General features: G+C 30.5%; 1 protein-coding gene across 14 annotated transcripts in view; it reads left to right on the plus strand.

Annotated features, from left to right (window-relative positions):
- LOC145945656 (DENN domain-containing protein 1B) overlaps positions 1 to 23,487 on the plus strand; it is an 87,106-nt gene that overhangs the window by 8,804 nt on the left and 54,815 nt on the right. For 5 of the 14 annotated variants that reach the window (XM_083054734.1, XM_083054766.1, XM_083054748.1 and 2 more), the window contains one exon: positions 19,492 to 20,160. The exons of 6 other annotated variants lie outside the window; for them this stretch is intronic. In XM_083054734.1, coding sequence (XP_082910860.1) covers positions 19,492 to 20,160 — 669 coding nt within the window. Of the gene's footprint in view, positions 1 to 155; positions 441 to 476; positions 855 to 3,992; positions 4,250 to 19,491; positions 20,161 to 23,487 lie in introns of those variants that run through there. 3 more of the 14 variants (XM_083054789.1, XM_083054807.1, XM_083054829.1) reach the window with 3 other exon arrangements.

The raw sequence follows: 23,487 nt of genomic DNA on the forward strand, positions 1-23,487 counted from the left end.
TTAATTAAAATTAAAAAATAATAATTTAATTAAAATTAAATTTAATTGAATCAATTGCTATGTTAATTGGGATATACATAACTACGATATAACATGTTACATTACACATATTGTATTTATGAGAGAAAAATTATAATTAATCAATTATTTAACAGTAACACTTATACGAGGTCTGTTCGGAAAGTACCCGACCTACTCCAATATCTTTGTATCTGGGTTTTTAATTTCTCTACTATGAGACTATATATTCGTGTTCGGAAACGATTCATAAGTCTTATGGGGATGAATCCATGAATGAAACAAATTAAGGGGAGCCTAATGTTGTCTTGTTTTACTAATAAAACAATCATTTTTCTGCACGCTTTTCTTTTTATTGGTTGAATAGAATAATAAATGCTTTTCTACGATTAAAGTACATATAGAAACAAAGCCGGAATCTATTTTATGTTAAAAATAAAAAAATTAAAATTTTTCAGATCATAAGCTACAACATATGAAAAAATCAACTGATTTAACCGAAATCTATTTTACATAAGATTAGTGGGGGATACATGCGGTTTTTTTTTTGCGAATGCTTGAAAGTTGAGTCGTATTATTTTACCATGGATTAGTGGGATGTTAGGACTATAATATGCGTCAGATTTGATGAAATCGGAGGGATCCATGTCTGGCGTTCCCCTTGTATATATATAAGCTCTGTTTCTTTATTATGTAATAAGCTACATACGTTTAAAATAAGTGTGAAAAATTAACATTTTATTGTATCCTGATACATAAAATTGTCTATAATTAAGGGAAAATAAATTTTTAAAAAATAAAAATGTTTATACTCTAGGAAATATATATGTCACAAGTAAAAAATTATTAAAATAAAAAATCATGCAGCAACTAATTAATTAATTTTTTATTGATTTAAAATATTGATAAAAATATGATCTATATGTCAAGGTCATGATAATTTGAACTGACAATGAGTTCGAACCTCATCAATGCATTTATCTTTTATAAATTTTGATTATGGCAAAGATTATTCAATATAGCACGATGTAAACTAAATTGACAAATGCTTATATTTTTATCAACAAATTGTTAATTTATTGTTTATCATGCACATCATGAATATTGCAAATTTCTGTTTCTTATCAATTGTTTATTATCTTTTAATGGATTTTGTTTCAAATCCTATATTATACGAGTACAATAATTATGTGCAGAGCATATTTTCCTAAATTACATGTAATACATTATTAAATGTATGCATAGTCTAATCTGTATGCACATGTCTAGTCTGTAAACAAATATTCTGCATGTTTGCATTTGAATCGTGATCATCCATTTAAGTTTTCCATCGATAATACTTTTTAGCATTCTTAAAACTTTTAAGAACTATTAACTTACACTATTTTTTAACTTTTTTAGAAATATATAAATTGTTTTGTAAATATTTATATAATTTCGTATACTACTTGAAGAAAAGTCAGATGTTGCTACCAAAATATTTAAAACTATGTATTTTTATATCTTTTAATCAATATAGTATCCCACCAGAAATAGGATATCTGTAATTATTTTTTAAATTCTGAAAATATGGGAAAATATTTTAAATATAATTTAAATTGTTCTGAAGAGGGCAAATATAGAAATATAGAAATATGGAAATATAGAAAGAAAATTTTATTTCCAGAGTTTTCTCAGAATTTTCAAAATTACTTTTTTATATGTTTGGTTATACATAGTTTGCAAAACCAGCAATTATATATTTTTTTCTTAAAAACAACTATGTATCTTCTCTTTAATTCCTTTCATTATTTTGTGCATAAAAATATCAAAAAATGAATATTATAGCTATTTTATAGTTTATTATAATTTTTATAGTTTATTTAAATTAAAGTATAAAATATTTTGTAAACTATATTCAATTGTGACCAATTTTTCTATCCTTATAACTTTTTATGTCGAATATTGCGAGGAATCAATTTATATAAAAAAATTAGAATGTTTCATTTTTACATGACCTTGAAAAAAAACCTTAATAAAAATTTAAAATTATCAATATTTTATCTTTCAAATCAATATTTTTTTTCTCAAAACCTTATAAATTTTGTTTGAAACATTTTTTACGATAACAAATTTGATATACAATTGTTTTTATTAAAATGGGACACCCCCTGTGAATGTGTGTGTCATACATATGTATAAGGTAGACGGTAGACCAACAAAAAGCCAACCCAAATTTGTTTATTATGTGAGCGACTAATTTGTACGAAAAAAGCCAAAAAGTGTCAATTTTGTTTTTACTCCCGACTGCTGCTAACCGTAGGTTGGCGAAAACGAGGGAGTATGCGTTTCACCGAGCCCGGATCGGTCGTGATCTCAGTCTAGTTTCCACCGAAGCCTTCAATCCGATCCTGCTTCGGTGCGAGTCGAGTTTAATGTACTGTTTCCACCGAAAGTAGACTAGAAACGAGGATGATTGATATTTTAGGAGAGCCAACTTAACGCCAACACTTAATTTTTGCTTGTTGAATGTAAACAACCTTAAACTCTGAAAAATGTACATATTAATTGAATACAGAGATAATTGAGTTGAGATAAATCAAAGGAAAATAGATAATAAAATAATTTTGTTGAATTATCAGTTAAAAATAAAAAGTAAAGGTTGGCACTATCTACTTTCAACCGTTTCCACCGACTAAATTTTGTGTCAATTCGCTGCTACTCCGGTAAAGTTTGTAGAGCGAAGCGGGAGTGAAATGAACCAGTCAGTCGCGTTTCCATCGACTTAAAATTTGGTTCTACGCCGCACTAGGTGCGAATTAACGCATCGGTGGAAACTAGACCAGTGTCTTACTATGTTCCGTAGCTGGAAAGCACCCGATATCAATATTCAAGTTTCATTTTTTATTTTTTATTACTTTTTTCTGTCGTATTATTCAAGAAGAACATGGTTATGAGTTATGATAAATTCAATCGTGCATTTTGAACATTTAATAAAAAGTAAATTAGATGCGTTAATATTTCGCGTCTAGTTACACGAGTAACAAAGCATATCATGTATCTACAATATGTGCGAGTGGCTTATTGTATCTTACATTATTTTATTCTCACAAAGGACATGTCGCAACTGTCCGGAACCGATTCCCCTTCAAATATGTTGTTAAACACACAAATCTAAAAAATGTATTTTTTATATACGCGGATTTTGAAGTTTAAGGGGTCAATCACCTCTTTGAAAAAAAAACCATGTTTTTCTTTTAGGGTATATCGTCGAAACTATAAGAGATAGAAAAAAATGTTAAACGAAAGTTTAATCGCTTGAAGAGTACTTTAAAGTTATAAGAAACAAATTTTTTTATTTTTTTTTCAACACCCCATTTATTTTTTCAAAATTTTATAATTTTATTATATATATAGTTGTTATATAGTTATTATATATAGTTGATTTTGGGGAAAAAGAGAAACTATTAATTCGGTGAAAAAAATTATAAAATTTTGAAAAAAAATTGAGTCAAGGTCGAATCCATAAGTTTTTTAATTTACAGAATATTTTATAACATGTGAGATGCACTTCAGTGACTAGTGCAGAACTAAAAAGCAATTAAAAAAGTTCATATAAACATATGTTCGGAATTGCCTCGTTTACAAGTTACACGCGTTTTTGTCTTTTGTCATTACTTTGCTGATTTTAAAGAAAATGTTTAAAATGATTTTCTTGTTCCTCAACACAAGCTCAATAACGTTTTATAATGGAGTCTCTCACTCTTTCAAATATACCTGGAGTTTGATTATTTGACATTTGATGCGTTTTTGTCTTTAGCGGAATAAAATTGCAGCAATGTGAACACTTTATTGCATTACTATACTTATTTCAAAATTTCTATCGAAACTAAACAGTAATCCTAAAACGTACTGACAGTGACATAATAACGAGCAAATGTAAACAGAAGAAATATAAACTTAAGAGGATTACACAGATATCTATACACTACTAGATCGCTAACTTGGGGCTTGGCGGACGAAAAAGGTGAGGCCGGCAGGATATCCGGTTTCGGCCATGATACATCACAACAAAATGGCCACGGTGCCTATATGTGTAAGCAACAGATGTTTATACACTACTCAGTGTGTGTGTGTGTGTGTGTGTGAAAGTGACCCGGCGTGGTGATCCGTATTTAAGCTATATAAAAATTACGGAAAAATGTCGAGAAGGTGTTGTATTCCGAAGTGCAAATAAAACTACAGATGGTTTTCACTTATTTAGGTAAATAGAATGCAATTATTTGTAATAAATATTCGAGTTTTGTAATTTTTTAAGCTTATTTTTTTATTTTTTTCATTTACTTATTTTTTTATGTGTTACTTGTTTTTAATGACAATATAAATTAATTAATATTAATATAAATTAATAAGTTTTATATCGTATATTATTATCTTATCTAATAAAATATGTTTCATATTATAAAAATGACATTAATGTTTTATTGTTACTTCCTGTCTAAATCTAAAACAGATTTCCTTAATCTTAATCGTAATCTGTTATACTTTTTTGTATATTATAAATATTTTATGTCCCAAAAATTACTTTTTAGTACTTTTAGTAGTATTAACGTGTATAGAAAAAAGCGCGAGCGGCCATTTTGTTGCGATGTGTCATGGCCGAAACTGAATATCCTACGAGCCTCACCTATTTTGCCGAGGTTAGCGATCTAGTAGTGTATAGACATCTGTGGAGGATTAGTAACGTGTATAACTTGTAAACGAGGCAATTCCGGACGTATGCTTATATGAACTTTTTATTGTTTTTTAGTTCTGGATCCGCTTCTAAAGTCTCACATATTATGAAACATTTTGAATATATTTGAAATTATTATAAATACATATAGTTTGTTGTAAAGATGATTAATTTAATTTCTTATTAATTATTGCAAAGATCGCAAAACGGTATAGGACATTCTTACTCTGTTTAACTCATTCTACCTGTTCACGAGTATTGGCACAATCTTTATCAGACACCCTGCATACAAGTGTGCGTGTATATGTACATGTGTATGTGGTTAAAATAAAATGCTATCTCAACGAAGGAGCTGAAATTGCACACTTGAATATATCATGGTTATATATTCTCTTTGAAAAAAAGTTAACATGTTTCGCATAAATTAGTTACAACAAATGTGGAGTCGAAACTTTTTGTTGGCCTACCGTGCATATATACAAAGTGTATAATTTATTCTCACGAATTACGTAACACTATTTCTTAATAAAAAATGAATCGAAAAGTTTTGAGCCATTTTTTTTTCGCTTAATGAAAGAAAAATGATTAAATAATTTATTATAATATCATCTTATCAGTGTCGTTCTTCAGACAAGCGTATGTCTGTGAATCGCGTGTTTGGTTGAATGTAGTCAGTAGTCACACTACTCGATGTGTAGCTCATGTATGCTCGCCTAAAAAAACATTTTACTATATAAATGACTTAATCTTTATAATAATAAACAAAGTTAAAGTCAAATCAAGCTCCTCTAAAATTAAATTAGGATACAAGTGGCATTAGGAACCAGCGCAGTTTAAAGCGCAATGAACTTTATTTCATATTCAATAAATTACAAAGACGAGCGTTTCGGACCTTTTTCAGTCCATCTTCAGCACAAAATTAAGTCTAAAATTATAAGCAGTTCGGTAGGAAGTCAAAACAAAATTAAATACGAGATAAATTATTACAATTAATTAAAAAATTGAAACTAAACCATATGGATATAAAAATTAACAAAAATAAATAATAAAATAAATTATAACGGACGGTATAAAGGAAGTAAACAAAATTAAACTAGAATAAAAAAGAAATAAATAGGAATTGCAACGATCTCTTGTGTGTTATACACAATGTGATCTTGTAATGATATTGTATGAAATAACCAACGTTTACGTATAAGTAAAATATGGATTGAAGAAAATCCTGCAAGACTTTTTGACAATTTTGATTAAAACAATAAAAATAAAAAACAAACTTTGATTAGATGCTATCAAGAAAAAACTAAATGAAATAACTACGTGAAATGATAATATTCTGTGTAATATTTTGTAATTTTAGAAATTGACATCAAATTGTGCTGCAAAATTTATTAAATAATATTAGAAGGGTTCTTTGATCAAGGAAGAAACTATGTTCTACTTCCAGGCTTCCCAATCAGAAAGTACATATTCTCAGAAATGCCTGTAATCAGTAAATATCATTACAAGACTACGTTTTTTATTTTAGTTTAATTTTGTTTACTTTATACCATCCGTTATAATTTATTTTATTATTCATTTTTATTTTATGTTAATTTTTATATCCAAGATTAGTTTCAACTTCTTAAGTCTTAATGAATTGTAATAATTTATCTGGCATTTTATTTTATTTTGACTTCCTGCCAGACTGCTTATAGTTTTAGACTTAATTTTGCGCTGAAGATGGACCAAAAAAAGATCCAAAACGTCCGTCTTTGTAGATTATTGAATCTATATATATCTATCTTCTATATATATAAAATCCCTATTCTGTCTGTCGTTGAATTGATCGGGTACTTCCCGACATGCTAGAAACACCAAATTTCGCATGGTGATAGGGGTCCATCCCCAGGTAATGGGAAAATTCTTGAAATTTTTAATTTTGGTCCAGGGGCGCAGCCAGGGGCCCCTTAATGCGCCATAGGGTTAACATGGGAAAACTTCAATCTGGCTTGGGAGACAACAAATTTGGTATACCCCGACAGGGGGTACAACGTAAAACAAAAGGGAAATATCGGAAAACCCAAAATTTTTATTCAGGGGCGCAGCCAGGGGCCCCTAATTCTGCCGTAGGGGTTTACACGGAAAACTTTACATGACCTGCGTAGGAAGATGAAATTTGGTGTTCTGCCAGGAGCTAGTAAAAGCAATGAAAAAAAACCAAAGGGGAAAATCAGAAAACTCAGGGGCGCAGCTAGGGGGTCCTTAATATTCCATGAAAAAATAACGCCTGGCGTAGACAGGTTTTTCCTCTAGTATGAAATAAAATTCATTGCGCTTTAAATAACTGCGCTGGCTCCTAATGCCACTTGTATCCTAATTTAATTTATAATAATAACTGTTTATTGTGTCCCTTAAAGATTTATAAGGCCCTTTTTTGGTAGGAGTGTTCCTGAATCTTTACAATATATTACAATTATAATCCTTCTCTTTCCCTTCCTCCCTTTTCCTCTTTTTCCACAGCTACATTTTTCCCCTAATCACCTCTTCTTCTTTTCCTTCTTTTTCTTCTCTCCTTCTCCACCTTTTTTCTCCTGGCCTTTCCTTCTTCCTCTTTCCTCCTTATTTATCTCTGTCTTCTTCATTTTCCTTTCTTCCTCTTAACCGCCTTTCTTCTTTCCTTTTCTAAAAACTTCCTGTTGCCAAGAGGCATATGAGGTATTTATAATCGAATCTAGGACCTTTCGCCTGTCAGTTCGCAACTTCCACATGAGGCCACATGTCATCCTTTTGACTTTCAGTCAATAATTCTTTTTTTTTTAAACTTTTCTGTTGCAGAAACAATGGTTCAGAACTTATCGATTCACTTTTTGTTCAAGAATAGCGCGTACTATACTAATAGCTATATTTGCGCGTATTATGATACACGCTCTGTGTTTTGTGTGTGTTTTTACAGAAAGTTTCGAAATTCGAGGACAAAATTAATTAATAAAAATATTTGCGACTTTTTATTCGAAACAGTAGATTTTGAGATATAAAAATGTAAAGCTCATAATACAGGCTACATTTAGACAGTCGCCTGTTTGTGAATAACATGCCTCGCTAAAGCCGAAATCTCATGTCTCGTTGAAGCTCACAGAGTATGACGAATATGATGAGAAATTGAAAATTTGTTGCTCTTATTTATTATACTCTATAGATTTCGCATTGGCTGGTCATATTAAACCGAAACACCATCGCTCATTGTTTGAACTGCTTTGACTATTATATTTTTAATGCTCTACGTTTTATCATTTTTTTTTTTTTTCAAGAACTGCGGAGTTTTTATTTTGGATGAGATATTCTAGCAGTTATGAAATCTTTTGCATTATTATTGAATCTAAGTATGTCGTGGAAACAATTATTTATACAGTATAGTAAGGTGTTCACCGTAATGATCACAATACTTTAATGTTTTCATTGTTTAGATCTGATTCGATGAATTCTAGATTGCTTTTTATACCCAAAATCCATGACAATATATTACCTATAAAGACCTCTTTTTTACCTTGCAATATATTTAAGTAGTATGCGATCTTTATATTTATTCGAGAAATCTAAATTTTGTAAAGTATGATATTTCAGCATTGAGAAAAAAAATTGTTAACTTGACTAAATCGTGCAACTAATTAGTATTTTGTTAATTGAATATATATCAAAATTTAAGTCAAATGCACGTCATATTAGATTTAATATGTTGTATTTAATTAAAATTCTTCTATATGCTCAATTAATAAATAGTACATTATTAACAAAATAGTTAAACGATTTAGTCATGTTAATAACTTTTTTTCTCAGTGAAGTGCTTCGCAAATTTTTGATAATGTTTCTTCGATTTTCAATAACTCTGCTATATTGTCATAATAAGAATTCTATCTTGAGTAACAAAAAGTACAAATGGCTTTTCCCACAGTCTTATATTGTTCACTTGCTTTATTAGCCGATTGATTAGTTTTGTTCAATAGATTCCATAAGAGCACTTGGTCATAACAGACACCTGCAATTTTCTGTAAGACGAATTTGATATTTATTTATTATTTTTGATAATTATGCATATTAAGGGTGACGTCACCAATTTCAATGGCTTTGACATATGTTGTCAAAGTTACTGTCTTGAGTAAGTATCAAAAGATTTTAAGCGTCGCTCATTGTTTATTAAAAAGTTGTTAACAAAAAAAGTTTACTAAATAAAATGTAATTTTTCTGACACGTGGCACATTTAAGAGAGGATACATTAGCAGATTTATTTATTTATGTGTAGTAAATTGAACGCATGGGCAGGAGAAGGGTGCAGCTTCTCCGCCTGCAACCCCTTCCCTCAAGAAATCGAACTCAATCCATGTCTGAGAGAATTTTTATTAGAAATAATTTACCTCTGGGACATAGGTTTGAGTTAGATTATATCTTCCGGATATACTTTTTAATACGTAGACATAAGGGGTTCCGACCTCCCCCCTACCCTCTTCGGGGAGCTCCACTTCCGAAAGATATAACCTAACCTAACCCAAACCTATGTCCCAGGGATGAATAATTACTAATAAAAATTTATTTCTTAATCATGTGCATGGTGTCAAAAAAATTATTTTTATTAAAATTTTTAAATTAATTTTTTAATAAAGAATGAACGACGCTTAAATCTTTTGATACTTACTCAGGACAGTAACCTTGACAACATATCAAGGCCATCGAAATCTGTGAGTTCGCCCTTAATATACATAATTATCTTTTTTTTTTACTATTTGCATTTGGAAGGGTTCTTCGGAGTGCAACACAAAAATCTGAGTCCGTTTCGTTTTATTCAATTCGCGCGTTTTAAGCATTGCATATTTTGAAACCTCGGACAATTTATAAACAATAAATAAAGAAGCCTAGTAATTGTTTGTGAAATAGAAATTATGTTCGTGTTAATCGAAGTCGAAAAACAAATAAGTGAACAATTTTTAAATAATATTGCCGTTTATCTAAGAAAAATAACGGACATTGTGCTTCAATCGCTTGAATCTTTTATTAGGTCAGTAACATGAAAATAACATAAACAGAAAGCTTACGTTCATTTAGTTCCAAGATGTAAGGGGCGACATGGTAATGACTGAGAAAACTCTGACTTAATGAAAATATATACTTTAATGGATAAAAGATAACTTAATCGTGCGGTCGAACAGACTCAATATAACACAGCGCGCACGCCACACTCATTCTCTCGCGCATCGCTCGTACGCATCGCTCGCGCCCTCACGCCGTTTGCAGCGCATCATAGTCATACGCTCTACAATTATTTTTGGCACGCGATTTGATTTTGACTTTTCACTAATATCGTTTCCATTCATCTCACAATTCGGCCTTTCCTGACCATTTGTTCGTCCTCAGACACAGTAAGGCTGGAGTTAAATGTTCTGATTGGTTACGCGATACGCGTTACGCTGAAAATATCAGTCCATGGGAATGGACTGATATTTTCAGCGTAACGCGTATCGCGTAACCAATCAGAACATTTAATTCCGCGTAAAGAAAACGCGGAACGACTGATTGGTTACGTGATACGCGTTACGCAGAAAATATCAGTCTATGGGACTCCAGCCTAATACAAAACAAGATAATAAAGTATAATGAATGAATGCAAAATAGTTTTAAATTGCTTATCAACTAATCTTCAAACTATTGCCTATCCGCTAATCTTTGGTCTCTGTGTTTTTTTTTCGGTATAGTCAGGCGATTTCGTCATACCAAGGTCTAATGTTACAGGCTTCCCAAGTTCCTTCATAGGGGCGACGTGATGTTTGGGAATTCTTTACATCTTTGACTATATGTATATCTATCGTTTCTGAGGACCTTAGATATTTCATAGGGTCCTTTGAATTCGGGAACGAGTTTCTTCGGCGCTCTTGAAGTATTGTCGAAATTTCGTATTCCCACGTAATCGCCCTCTTTGTACTGGCGCGGCTCTTTTTTGCTCTTGTCAAAGTAACGCTGATTGTAATCTTGACTCCTGGAGATATTCTGAGCGGCCTTTTTGACGTAACGCTTCAAGATCACGGGTTTCCGATGTAGCTTTTTCATCTAGATACTCCTTGATTCTATCAATATTCAGGCTTCGCTAATTGACTCTAAACATTAAACGACTTGGCGTGTCTCCAATAGACTTATATATCGTATTATTGATCGCGAATTCTGCTTCTGCTAGTGCTTTGTACCAATATTTTCCGGTATTATCAACTATTTTAGCAAGGAGCGGACCTAATACACGATTAATGCGTTCTACTTGTTCATTCGCTTTCGGGGATCCTGTGGCTATCAGCACGTGTCGAATGTTGTTTTCCTTGAGAAATTCTTTAAACTCACTCGAGCTGAAACAGGTTCCTCTATCTCTCACTATTGTATAAGGACGACTATAGTTAGCGAAATACTGTCCTAGACAATCGATTGATTCCCTCGAAATTGTAATCTTTATAGCATACAATTTAGTGTACTTTGTGAATGCGTCGACAATCACCAGAATGTGCTGTTTAATTAAGTGTTTTCTATCTATAGGTCCCATGTGGAATGTCTGAAATGGTATATTACCTTTAGGTATACAGTGCAGAAAACCTTCAGATCTGCCTGTGGACGGAGCGAATGCAATGCACTTTAAACAACTTCGGATATGATTCTTAATCTTAGTACGTATTTGCGGAAACCAATAGGTTTTGTCAATTGCGCCACATGTTTTTTTCTGGACCAAAATGTCCCATCTCATCATGATACTTTCGCAATACATGACCTTCCATCTTTTTCAACACATAAAACCTTAACTTGCCATCCTTCTTTCTATACACGAGTCCATTTCGCATTTTATACTGTCTATCTTGAGATTTCTCAAGTTTTTCGCGCAGTTCTCGAATTTTGGGATCGCGATTTTGACTTAATGCTAGCTCCAATTCGAGTGAGTTATTTTCAATTTCCAGGATGTTTGTGGCGCGATTGAGAGCATTTACGTGTTGCATTTTAGTGCTGGCTCTGTGTTTCAGAACATAATCATATTTCATAAGCTCGACCGCCCACCTATTTGGACACACATCTTTCTTATCTAGAGTCATTTCTAATGACGTGCAATCCGTGACAATCTTAAATTTAATGCCATGTAAATAGATGTGAAATTGACGAAGTGCATAAATAACTGCGAGCGTTTCTAATTCGAAAATATGATAGCGGCTTTCAGTATCGGCCGTCTGCTTTGAGAAGTATGAGACCGGATGAAACTTTATATCTGCTTTCTTTTGCATAAGAGCGGCTCCAAAGCCATGCGTACTAATATCTGTGTGGAGCTCCATCTCGTCATGAGGACTGTATATACTAAATACAAGTGCCTCTTGCAGCGTTAAAGTATCTGAAATGCTTTTAGTTGTTCTTTCCCGAACTTAAATTAATTATACGTTTTTACGGAGTAATTCGTGAAGTGGTTTTGCGATGATGGAGAAATCCTCAATGAATTTTAGAAAATACGAAACCATGAGGAAACATTACAGGCTTTTCAAGTTTTGTGGAATTGGATATCTCTTGATTGTCTCGATTCCTGACTTATTCGGCTGAATTCCGATCTTAGAGATGTGATAACCTAAGAATTCTATATCTGTACATAAAAACTTACATTTATCGATTCGGAACTCCAACAGATTGCTAACCAAACACGAAAAAGGCCGAATTCATGGCGCTATTTACTAACATCCACTATAAGACAAATGAAAAATATAGGATCGAAAGGGTCTGAATAGCTTAGTGGTAAGAGCAGTCGCCCGGCAAGCGAAAGACGCGGGTTCAATTCCCGCTTCAGCGACTTTTCGGACCTATATTTTTCTCGCCTATTTTCCCGTTGTAAAAATTTGAGGATTATTAATTTGATGGAACTTAGTAATCTCAAACCAAGAGATACCGTTCCGAAAAATTAGAATTAATTTTCGTGCTTGGCTCTTAGGCCGAATTTAAGAATCACATTTAGTTATTAAATACTGAGAACCGATAAAAATATTTCTTAATTTTTGAAATATGTCATGTTTTATTATTTAATTTTTTACGAACTTTTATGCTGCAATCTTATCCTCGAATTTCAGAACATTCTATGTATGTTTGTGTGTATATGAGTAAGCAAAATACGCGCAACATGCAGCCAGCAGATAGGTAATAGATTTTTCTTCAGAAGTTGCTAGCAAATTGGTACTAACTGTGTTTGCATTAGATTGTAATCTATTGGCAGAGCCTGCTTACAGAACTTGACAGCAAATTGGTAGTTCGAGAAAAATCTGCGCGTGCGCAGTGCGCAAACTGATTGGCAGTATAAACCAAACAAGAGTTGCAGATAGTGAGTCCTGCTCGATTTCTACTGCCAATCTGCTGTCAGATTATGTCAGCAAGCTTTGTGACAAGTTACAATCTTGCTGTCAATTTGTCGACATAATCGAAATTAATAGATTTGTACGTAGTTTTCCCGCTGGCAAAAATTTGTAGCAGGTAATGAGGTACTTGGCAAAATCTATACGATAGATTTGGCTGACTGGGTATATGTATATAAATTATTATATACAAGGTGTTCGGCAACAGATGGGACACAAAATTTAAGGAGTGATTCTACATGATAAAATAAGATGATCAATAAGAAAATCAAGAATATCAAAATTGCGATGAAGGCTTCAATTTTTCGTTACAAATGTTTGAAAATTCGCATAAAAGATGTCTGAAACACGGCAATTCATTAATTTCTGACATGCGTAGGCGCCATCAAAATACATTGTGAATATACTATAAATACACTTGGCCAAAAAAAGCGGCACACCTAAATATTAAAAAATTGTGAAAGTTCAAGAATTTATATCTCAACTAATAATTATGATATTGAGGTGTTTAAAAAACAAAAATTTGAAGTCTGTAGTTTGAGAAAATTTTAGTGTCGATTACGTGGAATGATCAGTTTTGCACTGACAAATGACAGAGTGAGAACCTGCAAAACTGATAAATGGAAGGTCCACTTTCCTGAATTGCACGACGAGAATCAGTTGGCGTAGCTCAATAAGATGAAAAGCACGTGAAAATTCAAATTTTTATCTTTAAAATACGCTTTGGCGGAACTTGATATGATAATTTTTCGCTGAGTTTTCTCAATTTGAAAAAAGTCGGTTTTTTTACGACAAATTATGATTTAAAATGTGTATCTGCTACTTTTATTAATTCGAACCGTTGTAATTCTATTCAAGAATGTTGCATTGAATGCGGAGTGTCCCGAAGCGATGCAAATCGTGCCGGGCATCTGTGACCGGACAATGTGTTATGACACTACAGTAGTGTTACGTCCGTTTCGTGTCGAAGATGCCGTAATAAACCTTTGGCATTTTGCTATATCCTTTGGCTTGATTTCATTTGAAATTTTTAGGAAAAATGTTTCATATAAAAATTGATAGGGTTTCGAGGGGGACATAATATCATGATTTAGAATTTTCTCTGGATGGCGTTTTTCAAAGTTATTTAGTGGTTAATACAGTTTTCTTACACGGAATTACCATATTTTTTTACATAAATTGATTACTCGTAATATTCAGCATAAAAAGTTATAAGGGACTTTAGATCTAGTTATAAGAGAAGTTATAAGTTAGGATGAGTGAATAGTTTATGAGATACTTTTTACTTTACTTTTGATGTAATCTTATATGAACTATAAAATATCTCGTAAAATTCATTTTTTGATAATCTTGTCTCAATTTTTTATGCACAAAATAATGAGAAGAATCAATTGATGTAAAGAAAACAGTTGTTTTCGAGAAAAAAGTATGTAAATTATAATTAGCACTTACTCTCTCTTGTAGCTGCTAATAAATTACATATCTTTTCTTAAAAACAATTGTGTTTTCTTTATACTTATTGATTCTTCTTATTATTTTATGCATAAAAGTATTAAGGTAAAATCGTCAAAAAATGAATATTTTATGAGATATTTCATAATTTATGTAAAATTATGTTAAGTATAAATATCTCATACACTATTCACTTTTTGGCCATTTTATTCTTATAACTTTTTATAGTGACTATTGCGAGGAATCGATTTATATATAATAAAAACATTAAAATAGTTCTGTTAAACAAACAAATCATTTTCAAATGACTTTGAAAATCGCTCTTTAGGAAAAAGTAGCGCCATCTTCTTTCTCTCTCAAAATCAAACAAGTTCTTACTGAAGTATTTTGTTGTACAATCAAAAATAATGTTTTTAAGGGTAGTCAATTAAAATGGGATACCCTGTATATACATATAGAGTGTCTCAAAGCACCCGTGACAACGCTCGTGAGAAGGCAGGACGGATCGAGATGAACAAAAAAGTCTCATACTATTTTGCTAAATTCGAAATAATTATTGCGTTATTAATTGAAATATCTAAGCGAATGAGCATGTGGAAAGTGATAGGCATATAAGATAGCTTATTTGTTTATGTCTCTTAGTAACAAAAGCATCATCATTTTTTCCGGTGACATTGCTCTCCGCTCGCTGCATGACTCCACCTCTCGTTCAAATGATGCTTCCATTACTAACTAAGAGACGTAAAGAAATAAGCTATCTTACATGCTTATTGATTTCGGTATTGTCCCAATTGCTCACAGTACCAATCGGACACAACGATATTTCCCGATCGAACACAATCTCGATCGGATATAGCAGTCCTGATCGGACACAGTCTTTATTGGACATATACAGACATATACAATTGCGTTCGGACACAGTCCCGATCAGACACATTTCCAAATGGTCTGCTCATATTGACCGGTGCTTTTAGTTCTTAACGAGGTCTGTAATTGTATATTTTCACATAGGTTTTCAACTTTCGCAACATACGAAGTTCATTACAAGCCTGTGTCCGATTAGGACTGTGTCCGACCGGAAATATTGAGAAATATTGTCGTGTCCGATTGGTACTGTGCGCAATCTGGACTCACTTCCGATTTCGGCCTACCGCTTTCCACGTGTTTATTCGCTCAGATATTTTAATTAATTATTTTAATATTTTAATTAATAACGCAATAACAATTGCATATTGAGTAAAATGATATGGGACTTTTTTGTTCATTTCGATCTATTCTGTCTTCTCACACGTTGTCTTGGGTGCTTTGGGATACCTTGTATATATAATATATTTGCACAATTTTACTGCAGTTTTTACATGCTGTTGACACTCACTGTAAAGAAAAATTCTATTAACTTTGTTTTGTTCGCGCGATTAACTTATTGTGAAACGTAGTGTCCTGTTTCTGGTGGCACGTCTTGTATATAAAAAATATGTAAAAAATAGTTACAAATATTAGTTTTATATTCTGTGCATCATTTTTGTATCGTTAAAATATAACAATAGGAATTTTATGCCAGGGCCATCTTTTCTGTCGACATTGACAAATTTAATGAGTTTGTGACAAGAAGTCAATGATATACGTAAGTAATTTTGCATCATATCAAGTCTTTCTCTCTATATTGTTTGAGTGTCAAGGTATTAGAAACATTTCATCAAATGATTTAAACGCGCGCGTATACAGTTGTTGATAAAACTATCTGTGTAATTTCAATTTAAGTAAACAAATTTTTATATTTATATAGATACATTTGGAAATTTTAAGGAACGTATTTTATGACTCAAAATATCTTTTTTAAATGAGCAAAAATTTATAGCTATTAAAGAAAATTTTAAGCTTCTCTAACAGATTATTGGATTAATTATTTTAGACATAGTTGAAGATAAAATATTATATAGTTCTCAAAATATCTTTTTTTTTCTCATAATCCAGAATGTCAATTTGACATTGAACGACGATAATGATAACATATCAGCATTTTGTGCAGACGTACCATTAATCTGCTTCCCGTCTGCTTTCATAGCAATTGTATGTAGCAATTCTAATTGTTTCTATAAGATAACTCAGATAGCATATGTCCTTACAAGATATTTAAGAAACGATTTAAAGAAATCTAGTCCTTTAGTCTTTAAGATGCCTTTTGATCTTTTTGTGCTGTTTGAGAACTCATTAAAAGACGCGCGAACATTATTTTCATATATTTTGTAATATTTAGCTTCACTTTAAGATGTATACGTATTTATTTGCTCATTGTAAAAATTACTCAGCATCTCACCAAAAGGCAAATGATAATGGAAACAAATCGTTAACTTAATTTTTTTATGATAATTATTTTGTTTTCAGATATTTCGTATTATTTATATTTCATTCCTGTAAAAAATTGTTTTTGTTCTAACGTTCTTATGATATTTATTATTTTTTCCTCTAATAATTCTTATTTGTATATTTTGTTTGAAATTCTATTTTTCTTACTTAATTCCAGAATAGAATATATTCATTGTTTGATATCGATTAGATGTAAGAAAAACTTAACACTTAAAATATATCATGGATTTCCTTAATTTTCTACAATTTTTTTATTATTACATAAATAATAAAATATCTGAAAATGTTGCTCTAGCAGATAATATAATAACATAGAGATAACTTCTGTATAAAAAAGATTAAGTAAGGTAAGCTTTTAAGCGCGGTCATATGTCTTTATAACTATAAAATGTTTAATTGACATTTTAGGTTGTGAAAGAATATAGATAGAATATTACTTTGAATCATTTGTGTATCTAAAAAAAATTCATGAAAATCTAATGAGGAAAACTCCATTTTCTTTAATAGCCGAGATTTGATTCAAGAAAGACTCATTGAAAAAAAAAAAATTTTAATTCCAAAAATGTGTTTCCCAAGTTTTCCAAACATGTATATGAGAATATAAAAAGTCTGTTTATATCTAAAAATACAAAGTTACAGGTAAGTTTATCAAGCACATCCAAATTATTTGATGTCCTTGGTAGATTGGCAATCAAATGCAACATTAATATAACTAATATAACATAAAAATAAAACTTGATATAATGCATAGTCACCTTTGTCACTACTACTTTCTATCACAAATTCCTTAAATTTGTTTATATCAACGAAAATAGATGGACCATTTAGCATGGAATGCTTCACATTTGTTATTTGTGTTGGTTGGTAATAATGAATAAATAAATTTATAATTATAATATTATGTATTTATTATGCATGTGTCATATATTAAAAATCGATAAATATATATGGGTCATTCCACGTCAAATCGACCACTCCCCTGCTCAAAATTGTGTTGAAGTAAATCTAACTTGTGAGGTACGACAATTTAGCTTGAAGCATCTAGTTTTATATGCCGTCTGGCGATTTTGAAAAATGTTAAATAATGACTTTCATTTTGTCAGTTAAATAGAAAATGGTATGTATTTTCTTGTTTAAATCTTTACTATTTTCTTGCAGATGAAGTACAAAAGTCATTTTTAATGTAATTTTATCCGCTGAGTCCGAATCTGAAGAAAAACAATATTTGCAAAAATATATAATTTTGTTTTTCTTACTTCAGATTTGGACGGCATAAAAAACTAGATGCTTCAAACTAAATTTTGGTATCTCTCACAAGTTAGATTTACTTCAATACACAATTTTGGGCAGGGGGTGGCCGAGTTGACGTGGAATGACCCATATATACATATATATATACAATCTATCAATAAATATATACAGGGTCCCATTTAAAAAAATATGCTTGAATATACTAAAAATTACAAATTCAGAAGGAGGCTATATGGAGCCACGCGTAGGGTGTAGGTACGCAAATACTAAAAACAAACTTGTTGGAATAACAAATTTATTAAATCTAAACGTTTCGGTCCTTTCTTTGGACCTTCTTCAGTAAATTTAATACAATAAATTGGAGCCTACATTGTTGACTTATACTAAAAATGTCGCGTTTTAGAAGAAAATGTTTCGAATAAAAGTTGTTTGGTTTTGAGGGGGAAAGAAGTTGGCGTTTTGACTGACTTTTTCCTAAAGGACGATTTTCAAGATCATTTGAAGGTCATTTGTTTTTTTAAAATGGAGCCATCTTAATTTTTTTAAATAAGATTTCTCGCAATATTTACTATAAAAAGTTATAAGGGTAAGATGGACAAAAAGTGAATAGTTCGCGAGATATTTTATACTTAAGTTTAACATAATTTTACGTGAACTATGAAATATCTTAAAATATTTATTTCGTCGATTTTACCTCAATACTTTTATGCACAAAAAAAAGAGGTATTAATTGGTATAAAGAAAATACATAATTGTTTGTAAGGAAAAGTAGCTGCTAGTTGCAAATTACATTCTTTTTTTTATAAACAACTATATATTTTCTTTACATCAATTGATACCTCTTCTTTTTTTGTGCATAAAAGTATTGAGGTAAAATCGACGAAAAATGAATATTTTATGAGATATTTCATAATTTACGTAAAAAAATATAAAAAACTGTTTACTTTTTGTCCATCTTACCCTTATAACTTTTTATGGTGAATATTGCGAGAAATCAATTTGTATAAAAAAATTAAGGTGGTTGCATTTTAAAAAACATAAATGACCTTCAAATGATCTTGAAAATCGCCCTTTAGAAAAAAGTCAGTAGTGCCAACTTCTTTTTCCACCCTCAAAACTAAGCAACTTTTATTCAAAACATTTTTTTCTTAAACACGACGTTTTTGATATATTTTGAACATATTTTTTAAAATGGGACATCCTGTATATTGATATATCGATGTAGAACTTATTGTTAGATATTTCATAATTCATATTAGTTAATTTCGTATGAAAAAAAGAAAGTAAAAATTTGTCATGCATCACTTTCAGTTGAAACCAGTACGCAGTTTAGACAACTTGAGACCTGCATGGAGTGGGCATTTACGGCACAATCCTTCACCTAGTACTGTCATTACAAATCCATTTGAAGTTTTTTCGAAAAAGCCAATTTTAAATTCGTCCCCTTATCCTCTTCCTTCAGATATTTTGTTCAATCAATCGAAAATGTTAGCTTCTAACTCATTAACTTCGGAAAAGACAAACGGAACTGTAAAAGAAATAGATAAAACATTACTTTCATCTACGTCATCTGCATCATGCAATCTAAACATTGAACCAAATCGATTTTTACATGAATTAAATATACATTATGATTTAATAAAACCTGTTGCTGACCTATCATTATCATGTGTTCATAAAAAAGAGAATTTCAAGATGGAAGACAATTTTTCTTCGAACGATAGAAAGTTTAATTGTAAAAATATTTTTACAAATAATACTAATTCAGTAGCAAATGCATGGGATAGCGAATCTTTTAAAACGTCAAATTTTCTTCATGAAGTAAATGAAGATGATGATCCTTTTGACACGAGTAAAGTATTTATGCCTATTTATTTGCAAACAGCACCACTTTTTAAATCCAAAACTCCTTCAATGCCCGCTCAGTTTCATCCATTATCACATCCATTCAATACTACATCCTGCTCTGCACATGTTAAGGTAAACACAACATCATCCATATTATTTTTTATATCTACGAATATATTTATCTATATTTCGATCAATTTATACATGATTGTTTGATCCGTAAAGTATATACAAGTATAACATACTTAGAATGTTTTAGATTTTAGATTTACCGAATTATTTTCCAGTTGCTAGAATGAGCAAATACTAGAAGATGAATTAAAAACAATATTTGTTATTCCAATATTGATTATGAGATAGGTATCAACAGTTATAAGTTTAAATTATCCTCAAATTTCCTTTTGGCGAATTAAATTACAAGGATATGATTAGATAATAAAATTTTGTTTTCTTTAATAAGAAAATTAAAAATTTAATTATCGAGCATTTTAAGAAACTGCAAAAATATACTCGGTAAATCTATTTCTGTAAAATTCGCTTCTTTTATTTATTTCCATTGTCATATTGTCCATGTTCTTAACTTTTGGCTGTAATAAATATTGTAATTCATATGAGTGTATGTAAAGTGAAATTATCAAATTATAATATCTGATAATTAGATGCATATATAAAATGTTTCAGAGTTAAACATCTCAACTTAAAATGTGAATTTAAAACCTGAAAATTAGACAAATCTTCACGAAAACTTACATAGCACGGATTATATCTTAATATTTACTTATATTATAAAGGGTTCATCACTGAATAATAAGCATTTGAAATTAAGTGGCGTACTCTTATTGTTTCTGAGATACTTCAAATTTTAAAGATATATACATATATGATTAAAATTAATATAATACAACGATTATTATAGATTATTGTGGCTATTTATAGAATATTTCAATATTAAAATATGTTGAATATTTATTCCGACTACTATTTCCTATTGCGAAAAATTGCGAAAAATTTGTTATTAAATAACAAGCGGATAAGACGAGATATGTATACATATACTATATGAACGTGTTTGTACTTAATTTCTCAAAAATGTCTTGTCAAAAAATAAATAATTATACGCACAGTTGAATTTGCCGTGAAATTGTTTTTATTTTCTATCTTTGGAAAAGTTTTAAAATTTTCAAAATAAGAAGAAAGGGTATTTAAAAAAATTTGACATTTGTGAAAAATTTTTTGCCATAAAGTATATTTTTTAAAAATTTGGTTTAAAATATATTTTTTTCTTTTATGATATTAGCTCATAAATTTCGATTTTTTAAGAGGATATTTCACCACTTTAATGATCGTTTAAAAATAAATTGTATCTCTTATCCATGTGGGACACTTTTACAATAATTGAATTAAGGTGATTCTGCAAAATGTATATTTTTTGCTGAAATAGAATTTTGTAATTATTTATAAGTAATTATTTATAATTATTTATATTATTTATAATTATTTATATTATTTATAATTATTTATAAGTTACGTTGCATGTTTCATGCATATTTAATGCATGCTACCTCAAATTTCTTTGTGAAATTTTTTTAGATTCAAGAATGTTAATTTTAGATTCAACGTTTGAATAATAATTATACAATTTTATATTGTAATGGTTTTTATAATAATTATAAAATTAGTTTCTGAAAATGTATTCTGCAATAATTTTGTTAAGATGCTTCGCGTTAATACTACAATTATAGTAGTATTTATTTTGGGCGTCAATTTTATAAAGATTGCTACACGTTATAATAATTAAATTTAGAATCAATAACTTTAAAATTTAAATTAATTTTTTTATAACACAATATATTATACATTATATTTTAAAATTAACATAATGCTAAAATTTTAAAATAAAATAAGTTTTTCTTAATGAATAATTTTTTATTAAACTTTTTATAAATTTTTTATAAACAATTAGCGATTGCTAAAATCTTTTCAAAATCACTCAGAATTCTTGAACAACATATATAAAAATCAAGATCATATCGTCTGCTTTTTTATTTAATCTCAACGTAATTTAAAAATTACTGAGAATTTTAACGTAAATATAAGAGAGCGCCAACTGATTTCAAGCATATGTTACTCAGGAATAAACTCTCTACAATATATATTAAGTAATCCGTGCTTTGTAATTTTTTGTAAAAAATTATCTAAAATAAATAAGAAAATTTTTGTAGAGATATACCCGCGCAAACGTTTTATCCAAGAGATATTGACATCTAAAGTTATATGGCTAAGAGAATGATAAATGAAATATATATATATATATATATATATATATATATATATAATTTTATTTGAAATTACACAGTGTTTTATTTTAAGTGATATAGTCGATTATTTCAAAAATAACGTTTTTTGGGAAAAATGTTCTATATAAAAGTTGTAAGGTTTCGAGGGGAACATAATATCGTGACTTAGAATTAAAAATCAAACGAACTTACCTGTAAGTGACGTTCGATTGTAATTATATAAGAGTCTCGTTCTTCAGGATTACACTAGGTAGTACCTCTACTTTTGCCAAGTTGAGCCATCAAAAATTTTCTCTGGTACGTGTCTGCACACCCTGATCACCATTACATCTTCATAATTTTCAGAGCTATAAAGACACTTGCCGACAAAACAAAAAGAAAATTCGTGATTGTGAGGGAAAGTAGTTTTTAAGGATGGGTTATAATCCCTTCGAACGAGACTCTCATATAATTACAATCGAACATGACTTACAGGTAAGTTTGTTTGATTTTTAATTATATTTCGAGTCTCGTTCGAAGGGATTACACTAGGTAGATGTTTAGAGCTACAGAACTCAATTCCGAATTTTTTTTTATTTGCGGTCTTCTAAAACCGTTGAAGTAAATACATCTTGATCAGAAGAAATCTTGTAGAACTTTGCGAAAATCTTTGATTGCCCTGACCAACTGGCTGTCTTACGTATTATACTTATATCTATTCCTTTACGATCCGCTGCCGATGTCACAGCGTGTCTTGTACTGTGAGCCGTGAAACATGTGTCAATTCCAGCTTGTCCGAGACACTCCTTTATCCATCTACTCACAGATTGTGAATTTGCTGCATGGTGAGGCTTATTTACAGTGATAAATAAATTTTCCTCACCCTTTCTCAAATCTTTGGTTGCTGCCAAGTAACGAATGATGACTCTTGCCATACATCTTTGGTCTTTGGTCTCTCCTTGAAGAAAGGCAGAAAAAACTTTGGTTGGTCTACTTCCACTTTCGAAGTTTTAATTAGTTCAGTTATTCTTATCTGTACTCCCTTTCTTGTGATATAGACATATTGTTGATTTTTATTAACGCCAACGTCTCAACTTTATGTGCTGTTGCTAATGTCATTAAAATTACTAATATGTAAGTCAGGTGTTTTAAATCCAGAGTATCAAGAGGTTCTAAATCTTCT

This window comes from Prenolepis imparis, unplaced genomic scaffold (genome assembly GCF_030444845.1).
Source record: "Prenolepis imparis isolate NDT839.2.m4 unplaced genomic scaffold, iyPreImpa1.0 SCAF_2, whole genome shotgun sequence".
Taxonomy (NCBI): Eukaryota; Metazoa; Arthropoda; class Insecta; order Hymenoptera; family Formicidae; genus Prenolepis; species Prenolepis imparis.